This window comes from Erinaceus europaeus, chromosome 4 (genome assembly GCF_950295315.1).
Source record: "Erinaceus europaeus chromosome 4, mEriEur2.1, whole genome shotgun sequence".
Taxonomy (NCBI): Eukaryota; Metazoa; Chordata; class Mammalia; order Eulipotyphla; family Erinaceidae; genus Erinaceus; species Erinaceus europaeus.
This window is the reverse complement of record NC_080165.1, coordinates 67,256,931-67,283,095: the sequence shown is the minus strand read 5'-3', so window position 1 is coordinate 67,283,095 and position 26,165 is coordinate 67,256,931. Positions and strand designations below refer to the sequence as shown.

The 26,165-nt window shown below is 42.0% G+C and overlaps 1 protein-coding gene across 13 annotated transcripts in view; it reads right to left on the bottom strand.

The window, feature by feature from the left end:
- BICRAL (BICRA like chromatin remodeling complex associated protein) overlaps positions 1-26,165 on the bottom strand; it is a 127,735-nt gene that overhangs the window by 4,278 nt on the left and 97,292 nt on the right. For all 13 annotated transcript variants that reach the window (XM_060189849.1, XM_060189854.1, XM_060189846.1 and 10 more), the window contains 4 exons: positions 9,044-9,105; positions 7,861-8,006; positions 6,605-6,699; positions 3,781-3,883 (listed from right to left, as the gene is read on the bottom strand). In XM_060189849.1, coding sequence (XP_060045832.1) covers positions 3,781-3,883; positions 6,605-6,699; positions 7,861-8,006; positions 9,044-9,105 — 406 coding nt within the window. The remainder of the gene's footprint in view (positions 1-3,780; positions 3,884-6,604; positions 6,700-7,860; positions 8,007-9,043; positions 9,106-26,165) is intronic.

The following is a 26,165-nucleotide window of genomic DNA, read 5'->3' as shown; positions in this document are numbered from 1 at the left end:
GAAGACAGAGAGGGGGAGAGAAAGATAAGACACCTGCAGACCTGCTTCACCACCTGTGAAGCGACTCTCCTGCAGGTGGGAAGCCAGGGGCTCGAACCGGAATCCTTACACCAGTCCTTGTGCTTTGCTCCACCTGCGTTTTACCTTTACTTATTAGTTTATAGAGATTTATTTATGCATGAGAAAGTGAGGGTGAGGAAGAAAGAACCAGAATATCATTCTGACACATGTGATGCTGGAGATCAAGCTCAGGACCTCTTAACTTGATAGTCCACTGTGCCACCTTCTGATCTGCTCTGAGATATATATTATTTATTTATTTGCTTCCAGGGTTATCGCTGGGACTTGGTGCCTAAGAGCACTATGAACCCACTGCTCCTGGAGACTATTTTTTCCTTTTTGCCCTTGTTTATCTTTGTTGTTATTATTGTTGTTGTTATTGTTGTCGTTGTTGGTTGGATGGGACAGAGAGAAATGGAGAGAGGAGGGGAAAACAGAGAGGGGTAGAGAAAGATAAGACACCTGCAGACCTGTTTCACCACCTGTAAAGCGATCCCCCTGCATGTGGGGAGCTGAAGGCTTGAACCAGGACCCTTACGCTGGTCCTTGTGCTTCATACCATGTGCGGTTAACCTGCTGCACCACCACCCAGCCTACTTAATTTTTTTTTAATCAGAGCACTGCTCAACTCTGGCTTATGGTGGTGCAAAGGATTGAACCTGGGACTTCGGAGCCTCAGGCATGACAGTCTCTTTGCATAACCATTATGCTATCTACCCCTACCCCTCTAAGCTTTTTCAAATAGAAAAGGGAGGGGAGTGATACCACCACACTGAAGCATTCCCCAGCACTACAGCGCTCCCATGTAGGGTACTGGGTGCTCCAACCTGGGTTGCATGTATGGCAAGGCAGGAAGTATCTCAGGTAAACCATCTCACTGTTCCCTCCTTCCCCCGAGTTATGTTTAATTTGTTTTGTTAATAAATGACCACTTTGAAACAGCCTGAAGAGAGACATTACACATACTAATATCAGCCTGGTTTCTTAGAGCAGAGAGCCTTGGAATGAGGCTTGCCAGAGAGATGCAGCACGCAAACAGTTGTCACCTGTGGGTGATGGCACTTCAGTCTCTCTAGACATGTGAGGGAACATGGCACAGCGGCTGGATTTTGCCAGGAACACAAAATAAATGGCAAACATGCAACTCAAACCTTAACTTCTTGGCAGGGCAGCAGAGTATAGAGAGGAACCATTGTGGCCCAGGAGATGGAGCATTGGATAGTTTTGGACAAGCATGAGGTACCAAGTCTGACCCCTGGCATCCTCCCTCCCCTCTTTCAAAAGAAAGAAAGAAAAAAGAAAGATAGAAGGAAACTATGTCTGCAAGTGAGCATGACACTGTGTCAGTTGAAGTGCCAAGGATGGCAAGGGAACCATTGTGAGGATTTAAGGGCACTGAGGGTCTGAGGAGGGTAGGCTGCTACTAGGCAAGGGCAGAAACAAGTGAATGGAAACCAGACTTCCGATGGTGATCAGGCCATAATGTATACAATGTCCATCTATAAAGCTATGTACCTGAAATGTATACAGTGCTCAAAACCATTGTTAACTCAATACAAATCTAAGGGTTGGGAGGCTGGCGGTAGTGCAGTGGGTTAAGTGCAAGTGGCGCAAAGCGCAAGGACGGGTTCAAGGATCCTGGTTCGAGCCCCTGGCTCCCCACCTGCAGGGGAGTCGCTTCACAGGTGGTGAAGCAGGTCTGCAGGTGTCTGTCTTTCTCTTCCCTTCTCTGTCTTCCATTCCTCTCTCCATTTCTCTCTATCTTATCCAACAATAACAACAATATCAGTAACAACAATAATCATAACTACAGTAAAACAAGGGCAACAAGAGGAAATAAATAAATATTAAAGAAAAATAAGGGTTATCACTGGAGTTGTGACAAAGTTAGAAGGTTTATCTACAAGCTCAGATCACCAAATGTGACATGGGGTGTGGGGGCTTTCAGATCCTGGGGCTTGATGATGGAGAGAAAGATCTAGGATGGGGGTGAGAGTATTCTGCAGAAAGCAGAAATTTACACATGTATCAACAATTGCATATACTGTAAACCATTAATCCTACTCCCTAAAAAAAAAAAAAAAAGATAATAGGAGGTTTCAAGTCTCTCTCTTTCTCTCTCTAAGATTTTATTTATTTACTAATGAGAAAGATAGGAGGAGAGAGAGAAAGTACCAGACATCACTTTGGTGGTACATTTGCTGCTGAGTATTGAACTTCGGACCTCATGCTTGACAGTCCAATGCTTTATCCACTGAGCCACCTCCCAGACCACAAGTCTGTCTCTCTCTCTCTCTCTGTTTATACTTACTGAGAGAGAGAGAGCAGCAGAGTCTCACTGACATAAGTGATGCCAGGGCTCTGACTATTTATATTGCATGTGCCAGAGTGATACTCTAGTTCTCATCCCCCCTAACCTCTCTCATAAATCAACAAATAACTTCTTTAAAATAATAAAAAATTCCATATAATTTCCTTCCTTTTGGGGAAGATCTGAGGACTCTCCTCGGTACACTGTACTTCTTTCATGCTCTTCCTTTAGAGTATTTTCCTTAGTAGGGAAATGAATTAAAGTTAATGAATCAAACATTGATTGAATATTATTTTGAAGACTACTGCAACATGATAAAAACTTCTGAGTACAGTGGGGCCAGGTGGTGATGCCCCTGGTTAAGCACACACATTACAGTGTGCAAAGGACTCAGGTTTAAGCCCCTAGTCACCATCGGCAAGGGGAAAGCTTCATGAGTGGTAAAAGAGCTGCAGTGGGAGTCAGGCAGTAGCACAGTGGGTTAAGCGCGTGTGGTGCAAAGCGTTAAGGACCTGCATAAGGATCCTGGTCCGAGCCCCCGGCTCCCCACCTGCAGGGAAGTCGCTTCACAGGCTGTGAAGCAGGTCTGCAGGTGTCTACCTTTCTCTCCCCTTCTCTGTCTTCCCCTCCTCTCTCCATTTCTTTCTGTCCTATCCAACAATGATGACATCAATAACAACAACAATAAAACAAGAGCAACAAAAGGGAATAAATAAATAAATATTTTTTAAATATTATTTAAAAAAAAAAAAAAACCCAAACAGCTGCAAGTATCTCTATCTCTTCCCTTTTCTACTTCTCCCTCTCTCAATTTCTTTGTTGTTATCCAATAATTAATACATCAAAAAAGTTAGAATGCAAAATCTTATCTATTTAGCACATTTGATTACAGACACACAAATATGTTGTTGGAAAAGTCATGGCATGTTTTTTTGAAATTTTTCTGTGCAAAAATGTGTCATAAATTGCCTGACAACCCAATAGATGATGTCTATAAATGGGAACCAGAATTAGAAATAAAAATGTTTCTTTTATAGAGTGGTCAAAGTGTGGGTCAAATCTCTCCCTCTCTGTCACTAAGGTTATCGCTGGGGCTCTGTACCTGCACTACTCCACTGTTGCTGGTGACCATCCCCCCCCCTTTCTTTCCTTTGTTCTCTTTCTTCTTTTCTTATTTGGTCAGCTCTGGGGTTTCACAGCTCCAGGCTGATTTCCAGGCAGAAAGAATGAGACAAGAGAGGCAGACAGAGAGGAGACTCCACAGCTCCGCCCCACCATCTGTGAAACTTGCTGCTGGTGCTGCTGGTCCCATGTAGTGTTGGGGTCCAAACCCTGGACCTCCCATATAGCAAGGCGTGTGTTCTACCCAGTGATCTATCTCCCAGCCCTTTGACTCTGATGTTTCTTACCAGGGTCCACAAGTGCTAGTCGTTTGTCCCGGGACAAAGAAGCTCTTTCCTCCTGGTTGAACATCCTGTCGATCATCACCATCTCAGCAGAGGGGTTGATTCTCTGAAAATGGAGTCAGTTATTTCAAATGCCTTTTAACAAGTGCAAACATTTCACTGTTTTTACAACCAAAGAAGCAACCAGAAATGAGAATTTGGTGTCTAAGTTCTAGTCATGTTCCACTTAGTCTTTAATCCTTGTCATGTCAGATTTATGCTCCTGCCCTTCCCTTCCCCTCCCTGCCTACCCGCATGCCACCTGCATGTTAAGGTTATCTCTGGGGCTAGGTTCTGCACAATGTCCCTGCTCCTGGTGACCACTTTTCTTTCTTTTCCTTTGGTTAGAGATATATAGATAGAGAAGAGACACTTGTGGCACTGCTGCTCTGCTTGCGAAGCTTCCTGCCTGCAGATGGAGGCCAAGGGCTTGAATACAAGTCCGCATGCGCGGTATCTTTCTGTGTTCTATCAGGTGAGCCACCACTTGAACTACTCCCACGCCCTGTACAGAATCAAATCTTAAAATCTGTATCTGAGTCTTACTAAGATGAGAATTCATGGCAGATATAACTTGAAATAGGTGATCCTTTCCCCACAAATAGTTTTTTTTTTTGATGTTTCAGAGTTTTGTTTCAGAAATAGCTGTCAGTTTATGAACAATTTATCAACAGATTTTGAGACACAACTTTAAATAAGTATATATTTAAGTAAGCACAAACATATAAACATACTATATTGTATGTATGTATAACATAGTATGACTAACTTCCCAAGGCATAGTTTCAAAAGTTAATTTCGAATTGAAAACAACTTGTGGGATGGGGAAACAGCACAATAGTTACGCAAAAGACTTTCATGCTTGAGGCTCTAAGCTCTGTATTCATTCTCACCTCTACCTCCCCTCTCCCCCTTTGCCTCCAGGGCTATCACTGAAGCTTGGTGCTTATACTAAGAACCCACTGTTGTTGGCGGCCATTTTACCTTTTTTTACATTTTATTTGACAGGACAGAGAGAAACTGAGAGGGATGGGGAGGATAAAGGAGAGAGAAAGACATCTGCAGACCCGCTTCACCGCTTGGGAAGCGTCCCCTCTGGTAGTGGGGAGCAGGGACTCAAACTCAGGTTCTTGTGCACAGTACTATGTGCGCTTAACCAGGTGTACCACCTCCCAGCTCCCATGATCTCTGTATTTCTTTCATTAAAAATAAATAAATAAATAAAATATTAAAATGAAGTTTAGTGTCTACTAGGGGTGATGAAAATATTCTGGAATTGGTGGTGATGAATGCACAACAATGTGAATGTGCTAAAATAACCATTAAGTTGTACATTTTAAAATTAAACATGAGTTGGGGGCTGAGAGATGGCTCACTGGGTAGAATTCACAGTTTACCATTTATAAGGACTGGGTTTGAGCTGTGTAGTACTATGGTGTTTCTCTTTCTCTCTCTCTCATTCACCCTCTATGTAGGGAAAAAAAAAGTCAACTGGGAGCAGAGGAATTGTACAGGAACAAAACCCCAGTGATAAACTCTAGTTGCACATAAATAAATAAATAAATAAATGAAATGAAATGAAAAAAAATTAACATAGGTCTTAGGACTTGAGAGCAATCTTAAGTTAAAAAAAACAACAAGGGCCGGGTGGTAGCACAGCAGGTTAAGCGCACATGGCGCAAAATGTATGGACCTGTGTAAGGATCCTGGTTTGAGCCCCCAGCTCCCCATCTGCAGGGGGGTCACTTCATGGGGTAAGTGAAACAGGTCTGCAGGTGTCTGTCTTTCTGTCTCCCTGTCTTCCCCTCCTCTCTCGACTTCTCTCTCTCCTATCCAACAAAAATAATAATAACAATAAAGATAACAACAAGGGCAACAAAAGGGAAAAAAATGGGCTCCAGAAGCAGTGGATTTGTAGAGCAGGCACCGAGCCCCAACAATAACCCTGGAGGCAAAAAACAAAAGAAAACAAAACAAACAACTCCTATCCCCCCCCAAAAAAAAAAAAAACCAAAAACACAAGACAGAGAGCTAGGTGGTGGTGCATCTGGTTGAGTGCACAGGTTACAATTTGCAAGGAGCTGTTTGAGCCCTGGGTCCCCACCTGCAGGGGGAAAGCTTTGTGAATGGTGAAGCAGGGCTGCAGGTGTCTTTCTCTCTTTCCTCTATCTATCTCCTCTTCCTCCTCTTATCTGTCTCTTCTTCCTTCTTGATTTCTGGCTGTCTCCATCCAATAAATAAATAAAGATAATAATAAAAAATTAAAAAACAAAAAATAAGATGATACTGGTCAGGTATATAGCTTGGTGGTAAGGCAAATGCCTCACATATATGAGGCCCTGGGTTTGATCCCCAAATTCCAAAATAAAATCAAAACTAATTTTAACATATATCATCAGTCATCCTGAAGTTACTCTGGACAGTTTTCACCAGAAGTACTGGATGACCGTAATCTATATCCCTGCTCTGCCTACTACTCTACAAATATCCTAGCTCTGTGATAAGCAAATCAAATCACTCAACCAAAACCCTAGTTTCCTCATTTGGAACCAGGGAAACAAATGCACTGATTAAGTGTGATCAACCACAAAAGAAAGTACAGCAAAATGTTAGCTTCTGTTATAACACTAACAATCAAATGAAAAGTTTTTCTAAATGCTTAAACATCTGTGCCTTTCAAACTATGTTGGGAAAATTTAGTTACTCAATGTTTTTCTCTTTGAATTAGTAACTGTGACATAGGGATATAGACTATATGTACATATAGTTTTGGTAGCATGAATCTTACCATGGCATCTTCGAGGAGCAGGCATCTGTATTTGTTAAGCATAGCTTGGGTCCTTTTGAGGAGCTGAGTGGCAACTATCTCAAATTCATTGTCAACTAGAAAAAGAGAATAGTAAGAAAATGCCAATCACCTAGTAGGTTTTGATTTTCTTAAAATTAGAATTCATTATTCTCCTATTATTCAAACATGTCTTGCCTGTTTAACACTGTGCTTCTAAAATGCTTTCCCTTACTACCCACTGGCAAGTGATCACACATGTTTATTTCAGTACAAAGTTATTTTCAGTATAATTAGGAAGCAAGAAATAGAATACCTTTAATGTCACAAATGGAAAGAAAACCATATAAATCAGCAACAGCTATCAGTGAACAGAGAACTACCTGCTAGTTTAGATGATCGAAGCCTCTACTCCCTTCTAATAACACCACACTAAGTTGAAACAATGACATTCTAGTGTCTGTACTGAGAAGACCAGTGAAAACCCAAAAGTAGCTAGTGACATATGGCTTGATGAGTTGGTCTCCAAAAGTCTCACGTGTTCTACTTTACTCTTCTCAGAATCTCTATATCCCTGTTTACTGTTGGACCTGGGCCCTATTCCAAGTATCTCTCAGATAAGCTCACAAGTGAACTGACCAAGACTACTGTATCACATTGGAGACTCCAGCCAAGGGAGTGAGACTGGTGGCAGGTGAGGGAGGGACTGAAGACATGGATGAGAAGTGATGGAGTCAAGACTTAGCTATGGTGGTAGGTAGGAAGGGTCAAATCAAGCAAGACAACAAGGCCAGGCATCAAAGTAGGTTAAGTTCTAAGGATTAGGATAAAAGCCTTTTATCCCTATTTTTGTTGTTGTTGTTGATGTTAGCTTCTTGATGTACTATAATGCATTGGACTCACTTTGGAAAGCTTTGGGGAGCTAAAGTATCTGTGTAAGCCACAACAATGATGATCTGGTCTAGACACAAGGGCTACCTATATCTGAATCACTGTGTGGAGTACCTGGTCCAGAGCCAGTCTATAGTCGCGTCCAGCCAAAGCTGAGGATTTACTGCCTCTAAATGTGACACAGGGGTATCCCATCACAGAATATCTAGAATAAGCTGTAACCCTAAATAAGGACTGGGAAATTGAGTGAACTGGGAGTAAGACAGGTCTCTAACTAAAAACAACCTGGCAACCATCTGGGGGCTGTGTGACGCTCACTCTTCTATGGGGCATCCAGAAAGGGCATCTGGAGAGACCATTCTGTTTACCTTTCTTCATGTCCTCCTCTGTGGGCATGGAGCCCTGGCACACATGGTAGGACAGCAGCCTCTGTACCGCATCACTTAGTGATCGGAACTGACTTTTATCAGGTGTCACAGCGTGGGCTTGGTCCCTCTGTAACTGCTGAAGAATGCTTTAAAAGAGAAATTGTCAATGTCAATGTAGAGCCGTATCTGGAAGTCTAGTCATAATGGCTATTTGCGTGCAAAAAAAAAAGATTTATAGAAACATAGTTATTTCTAGGGTAGTAGTTTTAATTTTCTGTCAGTTTTATCTTTTGTATACCATGTTTTGTTTTGAATTTCACTGACTGTTTCTACATGGAACTCAAAACCATGCCCTGGTCTCAAAAGCACAATGTTCCTACCAAGTATTCATGTGTAGTTGCTCATAAGAACCCTGGAAAGATGACCGTTGGGCATCTGATGGTAATATTTCTGTTTTAAACATGGGGGGGGGGTCCTATCAAACCATGCTTCTCAGAGGCTCTTAGGTAAATCAAAAGGTATATGCTATGCTAAAAATACACAGAACTCTTCTTAAGAACAAAAGAGGGACCACGTGGTGGCACACCTGGTTAAGTGCAAATATTATAGTGTGCAAGGACCCAGGTTCAAGCCCCTGGTCCCCACCTGCAGGGGGAAAGCTTCACGAGTGAAGCAGAGCTTCAGGTGTCTCTCTGTCTCTCTCCCTTTCTATCTCCCCTTCCCCCCTCAAATTTTCTATCTCTATCCAATAATAAATAATAAACATGTTTAAAAAAAGAACAAAAAAGCAAAAGGCAGGTTTAACTATATTTGATAAATCTACAGGCCTTAGTGGAAACAAACTATTAAGCCACTGAGCTACCGCCCAACTCCCTCCCTGATTTACTTTTATTCAAACGGAACTCACAGGGATAGGGAGACAGTACAATAATTAAGCAAAAGACTTTCAGGCCTGTGGCACTGAGGTCTCAGGTTCAATCCCCACCAGCACTGTAAACCAGAGTTGAGCAGCGCTGTCTCCCCCTTGCATGCAATGTGCTCACTCACGCGCGAGAGCTCTCTCCCTCTCTCCCTCTCCATACATACACACACACCTTTCTCCCTCTTGTTAAAAAATAAATATTAAAAATAACTAAATAAAATATTTAAAATAAATAAATAATAAAAAACAAAAGTAACTCACAAAGCTCCTTTAGTTAGTTGTTTTGTCGCCGGCCTTTTTTGTCCTCCTGAATGACTATCCACCTAAAGACAAAACACAGCCGTTATTACTCTTTTTTGTAGACAAAAGAAACACAATAGCTACCCACAAAGATCACTATGTTTCAAATATTTTCAACTCTCTAGCAAGAGCACATTTTTAAGAATGTAAAATTTGCTCTGCTACAAAACAAAGCAAATATGCCCACAGACTTATACAGCAAAGTTGCACTGTATCAAGATTATACAAAGTTGTACTATCAGTTCCTTGGAAAGATTCAGTTTACACTTTAAAGTTGGATCACCAACTCTGTCTACAAAAGCATCATCATCATGTTTTGTTTTTATTGAGATACAATTGACCTGTGTTGATCTTTGGTACATAATTATTTAACTTATGTACAGACTGCAAAATGATTACCACCGTAAGTTCAGTTAATAGCCATTGCCACACATAGCTACCAACAAACATCTATTTTTGAAGAAACAGGCTTGGGGAGACAGCATTAATGGCTATACAGAGACTAAGCAGCCTGAGGCAATAAAGGTCCCAGGTTCAACTACTAGCCACACCAAAAAGTCGCAGTTTAACAAGCTCTGGAATAAAAAAAAAGAAAAAGAAAGAATAGGTCTGTAGATCTGTACTCTGTGAACATCTAAAATTTTAATTTAAGTTTAGATACAACTTAAGTCATATTGTTTTTTTGTTTTTTTTCCTTTGGCCACCAGGGTTATTGCTGGGGCTTGGTGCCTACACTATGAATCCATTGCTCCTGAAGGCTATTTTTTCCCCTTTTGTTGCCCTTTTTTTAATTGTTGTGGTTTTTGTTACTGATGTTCTTGTTGTTGGATAGGAGAGAAAGAAATGGAGAGAGGAGGGGAAGACAGAGAGACAGAGAAGGGGAGAGAATGATAGACACCTGCAGACCTATTTCACCACTTGTGAAGTGACCTCCCTGCAGATAGGGAGCCGGAGGCTCGAACCGGGATCCTTATGCCTCCTTGTGCTTCACACCACGTGCACGTACCCTGCTGCACTACTGCCTGACCCCCTCGAGTCATATTTTTAGTAGTATATACATATGCAACATTTACTTTTTTAATTTAAATTATTTCCTTATTGGGGAATTAATGTTTTACATTCAACAGTAAATATAATAGTTTGTACATGCATAACATTCCCCAGTTTCCCATTTAACAATACAACCCTCACTATGTCATTTATCATCCTTCATGGACCTGTATTCTCCCCACCCACCCACCCCAGAGTCTTTTACTTGGGTGCAATATGCCAATTCCATTTCAGGTTCTACTTGTGTTTTCTTTTCTGATCTTGTGTTTCAACTTCTGCCTGAGAGTGAGATCATCCCATATTCATCCTTCTGTTTCTGACTTATTTCACTCAACATGATTTGTTCAAGGTCCATCCAAGATCGGCTGAAAACGGTGAAGTCGCCATTTTTTACAGCTGAGTAGTATTCCATTGTGTATATATACCACAACTTGCTCAGCCACTCATCTGTGCAACATTTACTTTTTTTTTTTTTTGCCACTGGGGCTTCACTGCTCCAGGTTGACTTCTCCAGATAGACAAAGCTAGAGAGCAAGACACCATAGCATTGAAACTTCCTTCAGTGTGGTGAGACCTGTCTTGAACTTGGGTTGTGTGCATGATAAAGCAAGTGGATTATCCAGATGAACTATCTTGCTGGCACTTGTACCAGCACTTCTGAGTGGCTGCTATATAATCCAGTGACTGTTACATTATCCAGTAAAGCAATATTTAGGCCATATTAGGGATACAAATACACCTTATATTGATGTCTGAGAGCTGAACCAGATCCTTCACAGGCAGGCAGGCAGGCAGGCAGGCAGGCATTCTAACAAGTTTCATTATATTATTAATTGGTAAGTTTGACAGAGAAGAAACCAGGACCTTAAAAGCAACACACACACACACACACACACACACACACACATTTCCTTCATTCTAATTTCTATTTATTTATTTTGCTCACCAGGGCCTCACATATATACAACTTCACTGCTCCTGGTAGATCTTTTTTCCTTTTAAATTTCAGATAGAGAGAAGCAGAGAGAGGGAGAGAAAGATCACAGTACCACTCCAACATTCCTAGAGTTTCCTTTAGTGCTGTGGATGGTTCTCCCAGGTGGTACCAGGGGTTGAAATTTGGTCCTTTATACAGAGTAAGATGTGTTTTCTATTGGATGTGATATATCCCAGCCATTCCTTCTGTTTTAGACCAGTGGTTTGGGTCAAAAGATCATAGAGACTGACTACTTCACATATTCCTGGTTGCTGCTATGGAAAAAAAAAATCTTAGCATAACTAGACTCTTGAGTTTTTTTTTTTTTTTTTCCTGGGATTATGCCACTCTAGTGGCGCAGGCGCCGCCATGTGAGCTGCTTGACACGGTACCAGCTTCGCAGGAAGTTCAGCACGGCTGGACTCTCCAGGCCAAACTGAAACCATCTCTCCTTTTGCCATGATTAAGCTCTGTGTGGTCTTAATAATATTTACCTATGACCAGGCTCAGAGCCTGAAAAATGACAAAAATAATGACAAAACCTGCACTGCACTCTGTAAGATTGAACATAATGGAGCAAGCAATATCAGTAATGCAGAATTTTTCAGGAGGCCCCAATAGGAAAAAATGTTTTCCCCTTTATCTACACCACTTCCTTTAGTATTCCCCCTAAAATATAAAGAAAGATTGGTGGTTCCCACAGTGGAGGGGCCACCTTACATAACATAAATAATTAATGGAAAGTTCTGGTACCTGCCTAGATACAATGGGCCTTTTAATCTACCATCCACCACTATGCTCCCACCTCCTTATGCAGGAATAGTACACAAGAACCTAGGTCACATAGTGAGCATACACAGAAGATGGATTCTAGCTAGAGAGTTTAACTTGGAACAGAACAAAACAAAATTCCTTGATCAAACAATGGAACAGATTTTGTGAAAAATGGGCTGCTCAATTTGTTTAAGGCCCCTAGAAACATAACAAGCTTGAACTTTCTATAAACCATTGTCTTCTGATGCATAGGGCCAAGAGAATGGCATAAAAGGTAGAATATTACTCTTAATCAATAGGACATTTGCCTAGCACACAGGTACAGGAAAAACAAAAGATACAGAAATGGTGATGTGATCTCTAGGGCGGAAAGTGCCCCTGGAATGTGAATGTTCCACAAAGCAGGAGGTGTTCCCTACCTGTGCTGTTCTTACTTGGTGATTTTTGTTTCAATAATCAAAGCCTTTGTGATTTTTGTTTTAATAATCAATACCTTGGTGATTTTTGTTTGAATGATCTAAGCCTTATAAGACTATAAAAATAAAGTTCTGCTTAGGTAAGAGAGATGTCTGCTTGAGCTTGATTCAGCATCAACTCACTCGTCTTTCATTCTTCATTCTTCGTTGATGCCCCTCCTCCTCCTCCAGGCTAACCTAATAACCTGCTGGGGCTGGCCCCCGGCACTCTAGGTTGACATTTTCAGACAGACAGACAGAAAGACAGAGAGAAAGAGAGATAAATACCACAGTACCAAAGCATCTTCCTTTTTCTTTTTTCAATATATATTTTAAATATTTTAAAAATTTATTTATTTTCCCTTTTGTTGCCCTTGTTTCTTTATTGTTGATGTCGTTGTTGTTAGATATGACAGAGAGACATGGAGAGAGGAGGGGAAGACAAAGAGGGGGAGAGAAAGATAAACATCTGCAGACCTGCTTCACCACTTGTGAAGTGACTCCCCTGCAGGTAGGGAGCTGGGGGCTTGAACTGGGATCCTTAAGCCGGTCCTTGTGCTTTGTGCCACCTACGCTTAACCCACTGAGCTACCACCCGACTCCCATTTAAAATATATTTTTAAAGAATTTATTTATTAATGAGAAAGATAGGAGGAGAGAGAAAGAACCAGACATTACTCTGGTACATGTGCTGCCGGGGATTGAACTTGGGACCTCATGCTTGAGAATCCAGTGCTTTATCCACTGCGCCACCTCCTGTACCACCCATTTTAAATATTTAAAAAAATTTATTATTATTTTTTAAGAAAGTTTTTATTTATTTATTTATGAGAAACATAGAAGGAGAGAGAAAGAGCCAGACATCACTCTGATACATGTGCTGCCGGGGATTGAACTGAGGACCTCATGCTTGAGAGTCCAATGCTTTGTTCACTGTACCACCTCCCGGACCACATTAAAAAATTTTTTTATTAACTTTATTTATTTATTGGATAGAGACAGCCAGAATTTGAGAGGGAAGGGGGGGGATAGACAGGAAGAGAGACAGAGAGATACCTGCATCACTGCTTCACCACTTGCAAAGCTTTCTCCCTGAAGGTGGGGACTGGGGACTCAAAGCTGGGTACTTGCACACTGTAACATGTGTGCTCAACCAGGTGCACCACCACCTGGCTCCCATTTTTAATATTTTTACTTATTTATTGTTGGATAGAGAAAGAGAGAAATTGAGAGGAACTAGAGAGGGAGAGAGATACCTGCAGCTGTTTCACCTTTTGTTAAGTTATCCCCCTGCAGGGGAAAAAGCAGGGGCTTGAACCCAGGTCCTTGCACACTGTAATGTGTGCACTTAACCAAGTGTGCCACCACCTGGGCCCCCAAAGCATCTTCCAGTGCTTTGGGAGGCAGGCTCAAGTCTGGGCCCCACACATGACAAGGCAGATTCTCTCAAATGAGCTATTGATACCCCCAAAAGATCCACTTTGATATGACAGTGAGTGCTATAATTCATTAATAAACTGTATATGTATTTTGCCATCAGATGCTCTTTACTCCTAAGCTATGCCCTCTACAAACTACATTTTTGGAATGATTGCTATACGCTAGCTACCAATGTTGTTTATTTGTTTTGAAGGGGGTGAGGTGCTATATATTGGGGAACAAACCCAGAGCCTTGTACATACACTATACTATTGAGCCGTTTCCCCAGTTCAATTTTTATTCCACAATTTCCGAGACAGAGGTGATCGGGAAGAGGGAGAGATGACAAAGCACCATTCCACCATCCATGGAATTCTACCCGCTTTTTGTATTTTTGATTCTTTTTTTTTTTTTTTTTTTTACTAATCTTTTGTTGATTGTTAAGTGTTAGTTTAATTCCACTGTGGTCTGAGAAGATGCTTGGGATGATTTCAGTGCTCTTGAATAGGCTGATGCTGTCTTTGTGGCCTAACATATGGTCTATCCTTGAGAATGATCCATGTGGATTTGAGTAAAATGTGTATTCCAGTTTCTTGGGATGAATGACTCTGAAAATGTCCAATAGTTCTAGTTTATCTATCTCTTCATTTAGCTCCCTTATGTCTTTACTGATTTTCTTCCTGGATGATCTGTCAAGTTGAGAGAGTGGGGTGTTGAAGTCCCCTACTATGATTGTGTTACTGTTAATATATTGCTGTAGCTCTTTCAGTAGAAGTTTGATGTATTTAGATGGTTTCTCATTGGGTGCATAGATATTAATAATTGTTAAGTCCTCTTGATTGACTGATCCTCTGAGCATTAAGTAGTGTCCATTCCTATCTTTTTTAATCTTATCTATTTTAAAGTCTATCATGTCAGATATGAGAATAGCTGTTCCTGCCCTTTTTTGTGGGCCATTGGCTTGAATGATAGTTTTCCATCCTTTCACTTTAAGTCTGTGTTTGTCTTGTTGCGTTAGGTGAGTTTCCTGTAGACAACATATTGTTGGGTTGTGTTTTCTGATCCATCTTCCTACTCTGTGTCTTTTAATAGGTGAATTCAGGCCATTCACATTTATTGATATCAAAGATTGAAGATATTTTAACGCCATTCTTGTAGAGTTTTAGAGTGTTTTGATATATGTTCTATTTGTGGTGGTCTGGTTGTTTATAGGAAACCTTTCAGAACTTCTTTCAAGGCAGGCTTGGTGATGGTTGCTTCCTTCAACTGTTGCTTGTCTGAGAAGGTTTTGATGCTTCCATCTAGTCTGAATGACAATCTAGCAGGATATAGTATTCTTGGCTGAAAGCCTTTCTCATTGAGCACTCGATAGATATCTTGCCATTCTCTTCTGGCCTGTAGTGTTTGTATGGAGAAGTCTGCTGCTAATCTTATGGGTTTTCCTTTGTAGGTGACTCTTTGTTTTTCTCTTGCAGCCTTGAGGATCCTTTCTTTATCCTTATTCCTTTCCAATCTAAGTATGACATGTCTTGGTGTCTTTAGGTCTGGGTTAATTCTGTTTGGGACCCTCTGGGCTTCTTGAATCTTTATGTCTTTGGTGTTGTCTAGACTAGAGAAATTTTCAGCTATTATGGCCTGGAGAACGCTTTCTTCCTCCCCTTCTCTTTCTTCCTCTGGTAAGCCAATAATGCGTATATTGTTTCTTTTGAAGTCATCCCATAGGACTCTGTTGTTGTTTTCAGCATCTCTTAATCTCTTTTTGAGATCTCTTACTTCTTTTTTAGTTGTCTCTAATTCATCCTCAATCTTGCTAATTCTGTCTTCAGCCTCATTGATTCTATTCTCTCTGCCCTCTACTGCTTTCTGGAGTTCATCTATTTTGTTGCCCTGTTCTGATACTGTTTTAGCTTGTTCAGCTAGTTGCCTTCTTAGCTCAGCAATTTCAGCTTTCAGCTCTCTAATAACCATGAGATTATTAGAATTTTCTTCCATATTCTCATTTGTTGTTCCTGCAGTTCTGATTACAATTTTTTCAAATTCTTTACTCACTCCTGTTATTATTTCCTTAGCTAATGTTTGGATGTTGAACTCGTTGTTTTGTGCTTTGCCCTCTGGAGGACTTTTAGCTGGACTCTTGTTCTGGTTCGAGTCTCCATTATTTTTTCTTGTTGTTTTAACCATTTTATATAAGTTAACAGTTTTTTTCAATCCCTGAGTTGGAGTTCAGTGGTGTAAAAGCCTTTTTTTTTTCCCTGTAGGCTATGGTAGCCTGAGGGCTTTTAAACTATCAATAGGCTTCTTGGCTTAATCAATGACTCCTGACCAAGAGATAAAGCAGGGTGTGGCAGAGATAATCCAGTGGTTATGCAAAGAGACTTTCACAGCCCTTCAGCTATGCCACCGAGGTATAGGTCTTCTCCTGAGTTTCCCGGTTAGATCTCTGTGCCCTGGTGTCCCTCCCTGTTGCTGCTCCAGATTCTGAGGGTAGTAGCAATGGAGACTCAGAGTTGTACTTAGTGAGTCTCTGGAGATTCCTTTCCTCCCTTCAGCTGTCCCCTTGTTGGTGGAGCAGACTGGAGGTGGTGTTTCCACTGATAAACTGTTGAACTGTGAGCAGTCACTTAATCTCTCCTTAGGCCCCTCTCTCCTCTCTGTCACCAGCCACGTGTGTTTGTACTCACGGGTGATTTATTGGGTTCCTGTGGTCATTCTAGTCCTGTCTTGTTTCAGTCCGGGTGGTCTCCTTTGGTATTCCTAGTTGATCCGGGAGAGGAGAGGGTATTTTTGATTCTGACAAATGATGCCGACGAGTAGCCTTAGGACCTCATGCATGGAAGGCTCTACCGTTAGCTACTCCCTAGGTCCATGGTATGTTCTTAATTCATGAGGAAATAACAGCGTTGTGATATGAGAAGTAGAATAGACACATCCATCTTATAAACATTAACATAACAAGTCCTGGCCAGAGGGACGCCTCTTGTGGGCACACAGGGTGACTAAGCTGATGGTGTAGACCATGGTAGACAAGTACTACCAGGCACGACTGTTACATGACTGTATTTGCTTCCAGTCATGATTCAACATTAAGAGGAGCTATGCAAATTGTCTTCTATCTGCACACAGCTGGCTGGCCAGGAGATGATCTTCTTCCTGCTGTGGTTGTGTGGTTCCTAAGGATGTCAGTAGAACCTTGCTTCCAGAATCTTGCCCTATTTGGTTTAACATGTGAGACAATGTTCAGCAGACACAGTAAACTGGGTGCACCGTACATCAGTGCCCAGTGGATGCAGACTACTGAACATTCTGAATGGAGCTTCTTTTTCTCATGGCTGTTTGATGTGTGGAAGGAGAGCAGTAAGCTCATTTATCTCATTTATCATACCGGCTATATGGCTGAGCTAAGGATTATGAAGGCCCATTTGTGGAATAAGTGGGAATAAACAGATGAGTAAATGGTAATAAAGCAAAGTTGTCCAGGCGGTAGCTTCAATTTGTCTAAGGTGTAAGGAATATGTCAGTAGACTATCAGTACTTCCAAGCCCCCAAATATTCACAATTTAAGAAAGTAGATGACTGCATAAAGGGCTGATCCGAAGCAGTCATGCTTCTGTCTCCTAGTTTCTATTGAGTAAGGCAGGTGTTCAGAACTTTCCAAGAAAGGGAAAGCATATTCCACAACACTTTCACCCTTAGGGAGGACCCAAAATATCCTTATCTAAAATAACACCAGTATAGTTATTAAGTCATCTGTGCCACATGATACTAGGTTTATAAGTAGCACATTTTCCTCCATGACATTTCCTGTGTCACCATTAGGCAGAAGTGCTTTCTTTTCTCCTTAGCAGCATACACAGTAATGGGTAGATGCAACATGGTGGGTTGTTTGGGTGGAAAGCATACAGGATAAAGGACTAATCAGAGTGGAAGAGAGCCGGGAGTCAGAAGGACTGCATGCAGAATGAGGAGTACAAGGAGAGTCCTTTGAGTTTTGGGAGGACGGAGACTACATAGGGATGACTGAGGAGCGCTTACTACAAAGGCTTCTGACCTGGCAGTGTGGTGTTCAAGAGGCCAGGGATCTGTGCTTGCCTCAGGCCATCTGTGGTCTTGGAAGCAGAAATGGGGGGCGTCTGATTCAAACTCTTTTTCTGAGCCTGTGAAAAATATTACGAAGATGGAAAAATTAATTTCATGACTGAAAGCTTCAGTAGATGACTTGCGACACTACCATGGCTGTTAGTGCCTACTTTTCAGGCTATATCATACGATTGAAGGTAAAAATGTTCTCTCGGCTCAGAGGTGGCACAGCGGAAGCATGGAGGACCTGCAGGTTTGAGGTCCTAAGTTGGATCCTCACATGCCAGAACAATTCTCTGGGTCAGTATCTCTTTCTCTCTCTCTCTCTCTGATGAAGAATAGATCTTTATTTCCTGTCCCAATGGGAGAACTGTAAAGTGTACCCTGTAAGATCCACAGGTACAGGATGCTGAGTTGCTAGTTCTCAGACCTCTTTCTTGCTTCTGGAACTGCTGTGTTCTTGATGTTCAGACAAAAACATTTAATCTTTGGAACTTGGTTTCTATTCCTGGTAAATTTATTTTGTGCTGGTGAGGATTATGATTCTGATTGTCAGGTCCAAAGTGGAGTCTCTGTGGACGCTTGAGTGGCTGGTCAGAGCCAAAGCACTTATTCCAAATCTACTGTCAATTCTCAGTTGCTATGTAAGTTAAAGTATACTCAGTTTAGGATCTCTTTAGCTCAGGTCATGTCAACAATCAGGTAGTGCATGACTGGAATATGTCAGCTCAACTGAAATTAGCCCGGGATTATTAGAAAAATAAATCTGGGTAGGAGTAGATATCATAATGCAAAAAGACTCTCATGCCTGAGGCTCCAGAGTCCCAGGTTCAATCCCCCACACCACCATAAACCAGAGCTGATAAGTGCTATTGGTGGGGGGGGGGGGAGAATGGAGAAAAGGAAAGGGAAGGAAAGGAGAAGCAAGGAAAGGGAAGGGAAGGGAAGGGGAGGGGAGGGGAGGGGAGGGGAGGGGAGGGGAGGGGAGGAGAGGAGAGGAGAGGAGAGGAGAGGAGAGGAGAGGAGAGGAGAGGAGAGGAGAGGAGAGGAGAGATCGATCTGGTTGCCTGAGAGGTGGTATAGTGTAAGACTTGCAAGAATAAGATCCTGGGTTTAATCACCAGCACTGCCTGTGCCAGAGTGATGCTCTGGTCTTGCTCTCATTAGCAAATAAGTAAATCTTCTTATTTCTTTTCCTTTCTTTTTCTGATGCCAGGGCTTTGTACCTGTGCAATGCACTGCTCTTGGTGGATAATTTTTTTTTCTCCAGATAGGTGAGAGACAGAAAGGGTGAGAGGCACAGCAAGGTAAGGAAAGATGTCACAGCACTATTCCACCTCTCATGAAGCTTCTTTTTTGTATGCTGCTCCCACATGGTGCCAGGTACTCTAACTCAGCTGCTCACCAGTGGTAAAATGTGTGTTCTACTGGTTGAGCTATCTTTCTCTCTTTTAATTATCTTTTTTTTTGCCTCCAGGTTTATTGCGGGGGCTTGGTGCCTGCACCATGAATCTATGCTCCCGGAGACCTTTTTTTTTTTTTTTTTTTTCTCTTTTGTAGCCCTTGTTGTTTTTTATTGTTGTTGTGGTTATTATTACTGTTGTTATTGATACCACTATTGTTGAATAGGACACAGAGAAATGGACAAAGGAGGGGAAGACACACACAGAGAGAAAGATAGACACCTGCAGACCTGCTTCACTGCTCGTAAAGCGACCCCCCTGCAGGTGGGGAGCCGGGGGGCCAGTCCTTGCATTTTGCGTCATGTGCACTTAACCCACTTCGCCACTGCCCGGCCCCTCTTTTAACTATCTTTATTTCTTTACTGGATAGAGACAGCCAGAAATTGAGAGGAAGAGGAGACAGGGAGAGAGAGACAGAGACACCTGCAACACTGCTTTACCACTTGTGAAGTCTCCCCCTATTAAGTGGGGAACAGGGGCTGGAACCCGGGTCCTGGCACATTGTACCATATGCACTCAACCAAATGCACCACCACCCGATCCCTATGGTTGAGTTATCTCTCCACCCCATAGATACATCTTTAAAGAAAGGAAAGGAAAGAAAAGAAAAGAAAAAGCAAAAGCAATCTGATCTTTAAAAAAATATATTTATTTACTCCCTTTTGCTGCCCTTGTTGTTTTATCGTTGGAATTATTGATGTCATCATTGTTGGATAGGACAGAGAGAAATGGAGAGAGGAGGGGAAGACAGAGAGGGGAGAGAAAGATAGATACCTGCAGACCTGCTTCACTGCCTGTGAAGCAACTCCCCTGCAGGTGGGGAGCCGGGGGCTCGAACCGGGATCCTTACACTGGTCCTTGTGCTTTGCACCACCTGCGCTTAAGCTGCTATGCTACCACTGCCTGACTCCCAAAAACAATCTGATTTTTATTGTTCTTTTTTCAAATGCAGTATCAGGACCTCGTTCTGTGTGATTTAACTGCTTGTTGTTGCCTCCAACCTTTTCATTCTTCCTATTTCAGACAGACAGAGGGAAGAGAGAGAGAGAGAAAGAGTCACAGACAGACAGACAGACAAACATCACAACGCTGGTCCAACAGCTGTGGAGTTTACCTTAATGCCATGTTGCTCCCATGTGGTGCTAGGGCTCAAACTCAGGGTCTGTGTGCTCTGCTGGTTAGGTTATTTCCTGAACTCTGATATTTACTTACTTACTTATTTATTTATTTGAGAGAAAAAGGAGGAGAAAGAGCTAGAGCATTACTCTGGCACATGTGATACTAAGGATCAAACTAAGGACCTCATTGTACTTGAGAGTACAATGCTTTGTCCACTGTGTCATCTCCTAGGCTTTGATATTTATTTCAATGTTAAGCATGAGAATAAACCCTGGGTCTTGAGATGTATGATTCTATCACTGAGTGGCTTCCCTGACCCGACCTTCTCATTCTTTAGAGAGAGGAGATATTTCAGCACCACTTTACTATCCATGGTACACCCCCAGTGCTATGATCCTCTGTGGAGTGGTGTATGGTCATCCCCTGTGGTGTGAAGCTCAAACCCAGGGCCTCACATGCAACAAGGCATGTGATCTACCAGGAGTTCCTTCCAGCCCTTCAATTTGATAGTTAAAATTGCTGTGTGATTCTTGTCTATAAATAAGGAAGATGAACTGGATTATACTTAAAGATTTAACACATTGCCTCTAGCTCTAAAGAGGGAAAAAAAACCAAAAAAAAACCTGTCCCACCTGCAGGGGAAAGCTTCACAAGTGGTGAAGCAGGGCTGCAAGTGTCTCTCTGTCTCTCTCCCATTCTATCTCCCACCCTCCTCTCAATTTCTCTCTGTCTCTATCCAGTAATAAATAAAAAATACAATTAAAATTATTTTAAAAAACTTGTTTCTTTATTAATTTTAAATGACAAAAGGCTTGTAAAGTTCTCAGTTTTAACCCTCTATGTCATCACTACTTTGTTTATTTTGTATTTGTTTATTATTGGATAGAGCCTGAGAGGGGAGAGGGAGATAGAGAGGGAAAGAGACAGATAGATACTTGCAGTCCTGCTTCACCACTCATGAAGTTTCTTCCTGCAGGTGGGGACCAGAGGCTTGATCCTGGCTCCTTGCACACTGTAATATGTGCGTTTAACTAGGTGCACCACCACCTGTCTCTGTCATCACTACTTTATAATGAAATAAGCTCTCATAGTTTTTTTCTTCAGTTTGTTTGTTTACTAAAGTATTGCTCAGCTCTGGCTTACTGATGGTATGGGGGATTGAACCTGGAACCTTGGAGTCTCAGGCATGAGAGTCTCTTTACATAACCATTATGCTATCTCTCCTGCTCTTCTTTAATATCACACATACTACCAATAGTTTAGTGCTTAGTCTAATCATCCCATCCTCACAGGTGATTTGAATCTATAACTTCGGCAATGTCTGACCACTGGTCACCTAAGGCTATGCTAATATATTTGTTCCCAAAAAATTAATTCTAAATAATTATTTCATTATTTGAATCATCCCAGAGAGGGAGAGAGAAGCCCAAACATTATTCCAACCATATGAGTCAGTGGGGAGTGAACTAGAAGCTAAGCTATATCCGAGGTTCCAGTTCACAATTAATTTATTTAGTTCTGTTCTCTAACATAAAAATGGGGAGGAATTGGACATCACCCAAGAAAACCTGGACAAGGTCATTATGAAATTGGAGATATCACCTGGCCCATCCTTCCACCAGAAGGTCAGATTTGCCCCATCTAAGTAGATAGGTAATAAATTCTTAGTATGAAAACTCACAGTCTTGATAACACTTTTTCTAGATGTAATGTTTCACATTCCTTCTATAAAAAAGTTCTTCACACAGAGAACATGGTGTTGAGGAGAGGCCTGTGGAAAACCCCACTCCCCCTGGGGCAACAGTGTGAATAGACTTTCCTGACAAGTATTTCCAGGGAGCAGACACCAGGGACCACTTTGAAGAAAAGGAAAAAAAAAAAAAAAAAAAAGAGAGAGACAAGTTGGAAAAATGTGGTTTAACAGGGCAAGTTTATATTCTAGGGGAGGAGGGGTCTCCTAGGGTCACCAGCTCCATCTAATTTCTTTCTCTCTGCCATTTAGGTTTTTTTTTGTTTTTTTTTTTGCTACTAGAGTCATTGCTGGCAGTTGGTGCCTGCCTGACAACACTACTGCTCCCAGTGGTTCATTTTTATTTATTTATTTATTTTGATAGCGAGTGAAACAGAGAAAGTATGACAGGTAGAGGGAGAGACACCAGTAGCACTGCACCACTTGTGAAGATACCCCTTAAAGGTAGGGACGGCTTAAACCCTGGTCTTGGTGCATGTTAACGTGTTATGCTCTACTGGGTGAGCCACTACCCAATTCTTTAACATTTGATTCCTTGAGTGAGAGGTAGTTACATGGGTATCTGCTTTAAAAATGTTTTTTTGTTTTGTTTTGTTTTGTTTTTTGTTTTTTGTTTTTAACCAGAGCACTGTTCAGCTCTGGCTTATGGTGGTGTGGGAGATTGAACCTGGGACTTCAAAGCCTTAAAAATGAGAGTCTGTTTGCATAACCTTTATGCTATCTACCCTCCGCCCTGCTTTAACTGGAAATTTATGGTTTCTGTTTTCTTCTAAACACTTGTTCTACTTCACACAAGAGGAAACAGAAAACCACAGAACAATTCAATCTAAAGCCAAAGTTTGAAATTTTGCCATCATTTATTTTTGTCAAGTACGACAGTCTCTAAAGAGTTACCACCTGTAGGGGGCACCCACCCTTTGAACATATTCCACCTGTGTGGGTCCTGGGAATTGATGTCAGTGTGTCTTCATCTTCTAAGTAACGCCTGTGCTCCTCACTGCACCCCTCCCCTTGGAACTATCATGTAACAATCACTTCAAGAGTGACTGTTACACTATGGAGTAACAGAGGCTGAGGGTGGGCCACAATACCTTGATGGAGACAACTGGGTGTCAACCGTACACAGAGCACTGTGATAATCAGAGAAGGAGACCAAACGATGCCAAGCAGTCTTTCCCTCTGAAAGTTCACCATTCAGAAAACACTCAGGCCTTCCCAAACACAGTGCACTATAATTATGGTGTCCAACCTCATGCCTGCCTACCAGTATCCCTTTTCTTCTAGCCATTTCCTTTTCCAGTGTATAATGTTTCCATGCATTTCTCTATTTTTTTAAAGATTTTAATTTTTTAAAAAATATTTATTTATTTATTCCCTTTTGTTGCCCTTGTTTTATTGTTGTAGTTATTATAATTATTGATGTTGTTGTTGGATAGGACAGAGAGAAATGGAGAGAGAAGGGGAAGACAGAGAGGAGGAGAGAAAGACAGACACCTGCAGACCTGCTTCACCGCTTGTGAAGTGACTCCCCTGCAGGTGGGGAGCCGGGGGCTCGAACAGGGATCCTTACGCCGGTCCTTGTGCTTAGCGCCACCTGCGCTTAATCCGCTGTGCTACCGCCCAACTCCCTTCTTTTTTTTTTAAAAAAAATATTTATTTATTCCCATTTGTTGCCCTTGTTGTTTTATTATTGTAGTTGTTATTGATGTCATTGTTGTTGGATAGGGCAGAGAGAAAGGGAGAAAGGAGAGGAAGACAGAGAAGGGGAGAGAAAGATAGACACCTGCAGACCTGCTTCACTGCTTATGAAGTGACTCCTCTACAGGTGGGGAGCTGGGGGCTTGAACCGGGATCCTTATGCCAGTCCTTGCTCTTTGCACCATGTTTGTTTAACCCACTGCGCTGCCACCCACCCCCTGTATTTACTTAAAATGCTTTATTATCTTTATTTATTTATTGGATGGACAGAGAGAAATTAAGAGGGGTGGGGAGATAGAGGAGGAGAGAGACAGAGACACCTGCAACACTGTTTCACCACTTGCAAAGCTTTCCCCCTGCAGGTGGGAACCGGGGGCTCAAACCTGGGTCCTTGTGCACTTTAATGTGTGCACTTAACCAGGTGCACCACCACCTGGCCCCCATTTCTGTATTTCCCAGAGCACTGCATGGCTCTGCCTTGTGGTGTATGGTGGTACAGGTCATTAAATCTGGGACTGGAGCCTTAGGCAAGCAAGTCTTTTGCATAACCAGTATGTTAACTAGCCCAGTTTATTAATTTTTGCCACCAAGGTTATAGCTGGGGCTCCTGACTTGCATGGTTCCATTGCTCTTGGCAGATTCTTCTTCCTTTTTTAAAACAGAGGGTGAGAGACAGAGAGAAAAGGAGAGACATCACAGCACTACTCCACTGCTCATGAAGTTGCTCCTGTGTAGGCAGCTCCCATGTGATGACTAGGGGCTCAAACCTGGGCCCTTGTGCACGGTAAAGTGTGTGCTCTACTGGGTGAGCCATCTCCCAGTCCATGTGTCATTATCTTTAACTATGTAAGCCAGGTGAGAGTTCACTGAACTGTCTACGACCAAGGCCAAACCTTAATTACATCTCCATTCACCTTCCACTCTTTCTCTTGTTAAAAAGCTATGTCTCCCAGGGTCAGCTGGTGGTGCACCTGGTTAAGTGCACATATTACCATGCACAAGGACGCAGGTTCAAGCCCATCCCTGCTCACCCACCCCCAGGGGGTGCTTAATGAGCGGTGAGGCAAGTCATCAGGTGTCTGTATCTTCCACCCCCTCCCAATTTCTCTCTGTCCTATCAAATGTAACAGAAAGGGGGTAACAAAAAGTAAAAATGGCGGTCTGGGAGGTGGCGCAGTGGATAAAGCACTGGATTCTCAACCATGAAGTCCTGAGTTCAATCCCAGGCAGCACATATACCAGTGTGATGTCTGGTTCTTTCTCACTCTGCCTATCTTTCTCATGAATAAATAAATTAATTAATTAATTAAAATGACCATAAAAAAAAGTAAAATGGCTGCTGGGAGTGGTGGACTCATAGTGCAGGCACGAAACCCCAGTGACAATCTTGGTGGCAATAAAAAAGAAAAAAAAGCAAACCTATTTCCTTTTTTTTTTTAATTGACAGGACAGAGAGAAATTGAGAGGGGAGGGAAATTAGGGAGGGGGAGAGAAAATCAAACCATCGGGAGTCTGGTGGTAGCGCAGTGGGTTAAATGCACATAGTAAAAAGTGCAAGGACCGGTGTAAAGATCCCGGTTCAAGCCCCCAGCTCCCCACCTGCAGGGGAGTCGCTTCCACAGGCAGTGAAGCAGGTCTGCAGGTGTCTATCTTTCTCTCCCCCTCTCTGTCTTCCTCTCTCTCTCTCCATTTATCTCTGTCCTATCTAATGACTACAACAATAAAACAAGTGCAATAAAAGGAAATAAATAAATATTTAAAAAGACTTAAAAAACCAAATCATCATGCTGCACTCACTGAATTTACATGATGATGTATAACAATTATTTCTAAATAAACCTGAAAAAATTCCTTTCTCCACACATATCCAAAGATATAGCTACTGCTATATCAGTTATCTCCTTCTTCCCTCCCTTTCTTTTTTCCTTTCTCCCTATCTAATATTTTACTTACTAGTGAGAGAGAGAGGCAGGAGAGAAAGAGAATCAGACATGAATCTGGTACATGCACTGCTGGGGATTGAACTTAGGACCTCACTCTTAAGAGTCAAACACTTTATTTATTGCACCGCCTCCTGGACTGCAGTTATTTTCATTTTTCTGAAAGCTGACAGTACTCATTACCACACCTCCAGTTCTTTCCTTGTCTGCTGTACTCTGGCTTTTTCATCTGTCATTCCATGGGAGTTTTACCCAAGTCAGTAACAGTCTCCTTATGGCTAAACCTATCAGAAGCGTTCCATTCCTTACTTTTCCTGCTTCTTTCTCAGTGACACTTCACCCTGAGGACCTTATCCCTTCTA